We start from the raw sequence: 5,485 nt of genomic DNA, 5'->3' as shown, positions 1-5,485 counted from the left end.
AGAAATCAAAACCTCCCCCCGCCCCCCTCCCATTGGACAGATTCTTTCGCTCCGCTTCGTTCCAGCTTTTGTCCCTTATATGGTATATGATCCATACCTAACATATCCAAATAGCAAAAAAAATATTGAAGAAGTATTGGAATCACTGAGATCAACAAGTGATTGGTAATTGGGTTGTGTCAGGGCCAGCATTTTGTTGTAGAAAATCATACTTGTTGCATATATGCCAGATGATTTTGAACCGGTTGTTGCCACAATGGAGGAGGAAGATCTGTACCCAGGTGTAGTAAGAAATAAATTGTTTTTGAAGTTATTATTGATGTCCCTAGAGGAAGATTACCAACTATTGTGTTCACAGTTGGATTTTGTCGAGCTTTGCCACGACAATGTGAGTGGAAAAGTGCGGTTGGAAGGGATTGTTGGAATCAGTGGTAGACTCTTAGGCTAGAGTTCTTCACAACACAAAAGCGTTTAGAGATCATCAAGATAAAGGGGTTGAATATTAGTGTGACTGACAATCTTGAGGGTGTGGTAGGTGAAGAGGAGGTCCTTCAGAGTATATAGAATAAGGTCTTCGGGATTAATGACCATGCTGGCGACAGCCAACATATCAACTCTTTAAGTGATGTCAGGAAGGTTTGTTTATATATATATATATATAACCTGTACCGTACTGCGGAGCGTTGCCCCCACACCCCGACCCACATAACAAACCTCCCCCCACCCATTGGACAGATTATTTCGCTCCGCTTTGTTCCAGCATTTGTCCCTTATATGGTATATGAGTCATACCTAACATATCCAAATAGTAAAAAAATATTGAAGAAGTATTGGAATCACTGATGAAAGCGACAAGTGATTGGTAATTGGGGTTGTGTCAGGGCCAACATTTTATTGTAGAAAATCATACTTGTTGCATATATGCCAAATGATTTTGAACCGGCTGTTGCCACAATTGGAGGAGGAAGATCTGTACCCAGGAGTAGTAAGAAATAGATTGTTTTCGAAGTTATTATTGATGTCCCTAAAGGAAGATTACCAACTATTGTGTTCACAGTAGTAATTTGTCGAGGTTTGCCACGACAATGTGAGTTGAAAAGTCCGGTTGGAAGGGATTGCTGGAATCAGTGGTAGACTCTTAGGCTAGAGTTCTTCACAACACAAAAGCGTTTAGAGATCATCAAGATAAAGGGGTTGAATATTAGTGTGACTGACAATCTTGAGGGTGTGGTAGGTGAAGAGGAGGTCCTTGAGAGTATATAGAATAAGGTCTTCAGGATTAATGACCATGCTGGCGGCAGGAAACCCAACCCATTAGGCTTGAATAGTTTTAACACTTGAGCTTTCCAGGTGATGTGATTTTCGACATGTAGAGGTGTGGAGATGTTGTTCTTGATGTGAGTGATAAGAAACTTGAGTTGTGTGGGAATAGGATGATTGCAAGGTAGAGTTAGAATTAGTGGCAAGATATGTCGAAGCTATGGAGGTTGAATCTATGAAACCTAAGGAAAGAAAAGACTATATAGGTGGGAAAAAGAAAAAGAAGTGACTACTGCTAAATGGAGGTAAGAAAGTAGCAAAAGTTCAGCTTTGCAGTCTACGAAGTTCCACCAATAAGGAAAAATCGTGGCCTATGAAAGAGTGAGACAAATGGAAAGATGAAGCCTAACAATAAAGCTGTGAATGGCAAAGAGGGGGCTTGCAGCAGGTGAATCAGTAGAGGAGATTGAAGAAGAGGCAAAAATAGCAAATAAAAAATGATCTTGATTCTAACGATTTGAGAAATCAAAAGAAAAAGATGAAGCCTTTGAGACCTGCGAATGATTCATTTCGAGCAAATGACAGAGGAATCAATACTGTTTAAGCGGGGAGAGGGATGTCGTGTGGCAAGGAGGCTCTGACACCAAGATAAATTCCTTAGTTTCTCATGATAAACAAGCAACACAGAGATATAACCGAAGAAGAAAAAGTAGAGAAGAGGAAATGCAGAAAGAAGAAATGAAATTAATCTTTTATTATTATTACTGAGAACACAACAACATGCCTACATATAAAAAGTAGCATGATACAAAGAGCTTGCAGAACACAATAACATAACCAATACAAGAGATGCCACACTCTTTAAATAAAAAGTATAGCATTGTATTCAACATAAATCTCTCTAGCTAATTGCATAATATCAAACTATATTCCACAAATAAAATAATGTATTATTCTCTCAAAGTATTATACATCACAAAGCAGCAAACTAAGCCTTAAAATAATTACAATATACAAAACACCCAACCATTCAAGCCTTCATATGGATTGTCATGCAAGCATGGACTACTTGTCCAAATCAAACGGCCCAATGCAAGCATCGACTCCCTGTCACGCTAACACTCCCCCACCACCTCTGCTCGCAGTATGACCCGACAAATAGTGCTGCACACTCTCCAACTTCGTCGGACTCTCCACCACCACCTCCTCATCCTCCTCCACCCCTTCCCTAAAAGCACCCTCCCCCACATATTGCTGCACCACCAACACGGACGTCGCACTCCCCGTCCCAAAATCCGAAGAAGCCAACAAATCCCCAATGGGCCCAAGCTCCGGACACTCCGACCATTCATCCATCCCCGTCGTCAGCCTGGACTTCCCACTCCCCCTCCCCACCACATACAAATCATGCCTCTCCCCTTCCATTAACCCCCTTATCACCCCCACCGTCTCCTCGCTATTGCTCACCACCTTCTCCACATACACCACACTTTCATTGCTCACAAAATTTAGCCGAAACTCACTCACATACTGCTCGTCCTGTTCCCCCACCTCCTCCCCCTTCCCAATAAATCTCAATACCGTCATAGAAACCGCCGGGTGCTCCGCCATCCGCCACGCGTAGGCTAATGCCTCGCGGTCATCCGCGCCGCCGAAGAAAAGCACCACCACATGCCGCAAGTGCTGAAGCCTGTTCACCCCTACAGTGCTCGATAAACCCCTGTCCACAAGCAAGCCGACAGAGCAAGGCGCGTGTTTGAACACATTGGCATTGAGCATGCGAATGGACGGGTGGATCACCTCCATTCCTCCGTCGACGCTGTGGATTTTATGGAATGGGATGATTATGAGAGCGACGTGGTGGTCCTCCGCGATGGAGCAGACATCTTCGTGCATGGTGGAGAAGGGGGAGACGGCGGTGATGGGTTGAACAGAGACGCCGCCGGTGTGCTGCTCGTATGTCTCGAAAGCAGCGATGATGTGTTCGGATTGTGCGTGGGTGAGGGGGAGGGAGTTGGAGCTGCGGGTGTTGTGGACGATGAGCATGGCGGAGGCCTGGCCGCTGAGTTCGACGAGGTGGAGGGCGTAGACGAAGATGGGGGTTCTTTTGGTTGGGTTGGAGAAGTCGAGGAGGCTCATGATGGAGGGGACGTTGCGTGATTTATGGACGCAGGTTAGCATGCGGAGCTCGGAGTCTGGACGGGAGCACTGCAGATTTCGACGCTTGTAGCCCAGGTGTTTGCGGGATCGCTTGTGGGCGGCTGTCACCACCGGCATCACTGTTATGGTCATGATGATGTTGAGCAGCAGCATGATCGCGTACGTTTCAGCTTCTATCAGCTGAATCCATTACTACAATTTTTAATTTGCAGATAATGTGTGTATAAGATATAAATTTTATGCGTTCCATGTAAGCAAAATCTGAAATTTAATATTTAGTACTATGTACGCACATATCACATAATTCTTAAATATTTGCATATCCAATATCCAAAATTTGATATTTATATTTATAGCAGATTGTTATAAGAAAAAAAGAATAAAAGAGCTTACTTTTTTGTCCTGCGCAATGCTGAGTATAACAAATCCACTGGGATTCAAGAGGAAAGACAACGCAATCCCGTCAAGAACAGGAAAACTGAAGTAGACCGCTATGAGCACGATCACCCCAATCTTAGCCGCGCTGGACAACAGGAAGATGAAGATGATAACAAGCGCATGATTCAGCCGCTTAATCATCAAAAGATCAGTCCGAAATCCGCTGCCGAAGAACACCAAAGGCAGCAATAAATCTTTTATGAACTCCTCCACCCGCCCGATCAGAGCCGTTGCGTGAGGCGTCGGCGGTATCACGAAACCATATAGAAAAGCTCCAAACGCGGAATGTATCCCAATCATATCCGCCATAAGTCCGGCAGCCATCACGCCGATAAGTATGGTCCCGCTATCCATATCGCTCATCACCTCCCCCTCCGGTGTGCGTCTCATGAACCGCCCGACAGCAGGGCGGACCACAAATATGCAGAGCAGCACGAACAGGAGGCCGGCGAGGATGATGAGATGGGAAGGGGGAGGGGGATCGTTGGTGTCGGACGTATCCCCTGTGAAAGCGATGCCGATGGCGAGGAGAATCCAGCCGAGAAGTTCGATGATCATGGCGGATGAGAGGGCGATGTGGCCGATTTCGGTTTCCATGAGCTTGATGTCGATGAGCATGCGGGCGAGGATGGGGAAGGAGGTGATGGAGAGAGCGATGGCGAGGTAGATGTAGAAGGCGTGGTTGTTGTTGGGTTCTGGGAGGAGGTGTTCGCGAAAGGTGTAGGAGAGGGAGATGGTGACGAGGAATGGGAGGATCATGCCTGCGGCGGCGACGGAGAGGACTTTGCGGCCGGTGTGACGGAAGTTGGACATATCCATTTCGAGGCCAACGGTGAAAACGAAGAAGAGGAGGCCTATGTTTGCTGCTGTTTTCATGAGGTTCTCGCTGCGCAGGGGGAAGAAGAAGAAGTTTGAATTTTTGAATATACGGCCCATAAGTGTTGGGCCCAAGACAAGCCCGGACTGCATTTAACAAAATCAAGATTAAAGAGGATAAGTAGAAGAGGAAGTAATGAAAAGGGAAGAAATTTCGTGAGGATGTTTTATTAAGATTTCGGCGACGATGATGAGAGAAAACATACTAAGATTTCGGCGACGATGAGAGGCTGGTGGAGAGGGCGGAGGAGGGCGGCGATGGCGCGGGTGGTGACGGACACAAAGAGAAGTTGAGTGAGGAACAAAGGAAGAGAATAGTGCATTGGGTTCTCCCCAAGCCACACGCCGTTGGTCAGTACCATGTTTGGGGAGTAACAGTTCATTTGCAGCACCAAATCACCGAAATTTTTGCGAGGACGGCCTCCGCGGCCGCCGGCAGTCGCATTAGTCCCATTTACAGCCTCCTTCATTATCAGCCGCATCGGCAACCTCAGAAGCTCGCCGGCCATCTTTAATCTTGGCTAATAACTTCGATCTTCACCGTCGATCGATGCGGTTGTTTAAGAATGGAGGGAGAAGGTGAGGTTACCGGAATCGATGTGGTTGGTACTATATTTGGGTGCTGTTGGATAGGGAGGAGAAGAAGATGTTGGGAATGCGTAAGCATGAACGGGGAGGTTGCCTGAATTTGGTTGATTCTTTTTTGTTTCAAAGATATACATACATACATACATATATATACATATATATA

General features: G+C 45.9%; 1 protein-coding gene across 1 annotated transcript; it reads right to left on the bottom strand.

Annotated features, from left to right (window-relative positions):
* Positions 1-2,370: 2,370 nt before the first annotated feature.
* On the bottom strand, positions 2,371-5,125 carry LOC110033358 (cation/H(+) antiporter 15-like). The gene is made up of 3 exons (XM_020737340.1): positions 4,941-5,125; positions 3,814-4,821; positions 2,371-3,600 (listed from the first exon to the last, which is right to left on the bottom strand). Exons 1-3 carry the CDS (start codon positions 5,115-5,117, stop codon positions 2,371-2,373), a joined length of 2,415 nt encoding a protein of 804 aa, XP_020592999.1. The 5' UTR covers positions 5,118-5,125.
* Between the last annotated feature and the right edge of the window lie 360 nt (positions 5,126-5,485).

The sequence above is a fragment of the Phalaenopsis equestris genome, unplaced genomic scaffold (assembly GCF_001263595.1).
Source record: "Phalaenopsis equestris unplaced genomic scaffold, ASM126359v1 Scaffold000002, whole genome shotgun sequence".
In the NCBI taxonomy this organism is placed as follows: domain Eukaryota; kingdom Viridiplantae; phylum Streptophyta; class Magnoliopsida; order Asparagales; family Orchidaceae; genus Phalaenopsis; species Phalaenopsis equestris.
Note: the sequence above shows the minus strand (reverse complement) of the source record. Positions and strands in the feature narration are given on the sequence as shown.

Coding starts and splice junctions, on each gene's coding strand:
- LOC110033358 (XM_020737340.1), bottom strand. CDS start 5,117: ATGAACTGTTACTCCCCAAACATGGTACTGACCAACGGCGTGTGGCTT. Junction 4,822..4,940: donor TCATCGTCGCCGAAATCTTA/GTATGTTTTCTC, acceptor TGTTAAATGCAG/TCCGGGCTTGTCTTGGGCCC. Junction 3,601..3,813: donor GCATTGCGCAGGACAAAAAA/GTAAGCTCTTTT, acceptor TAATGGATTCAG/CTGATAGAAGCTGAAACGTA.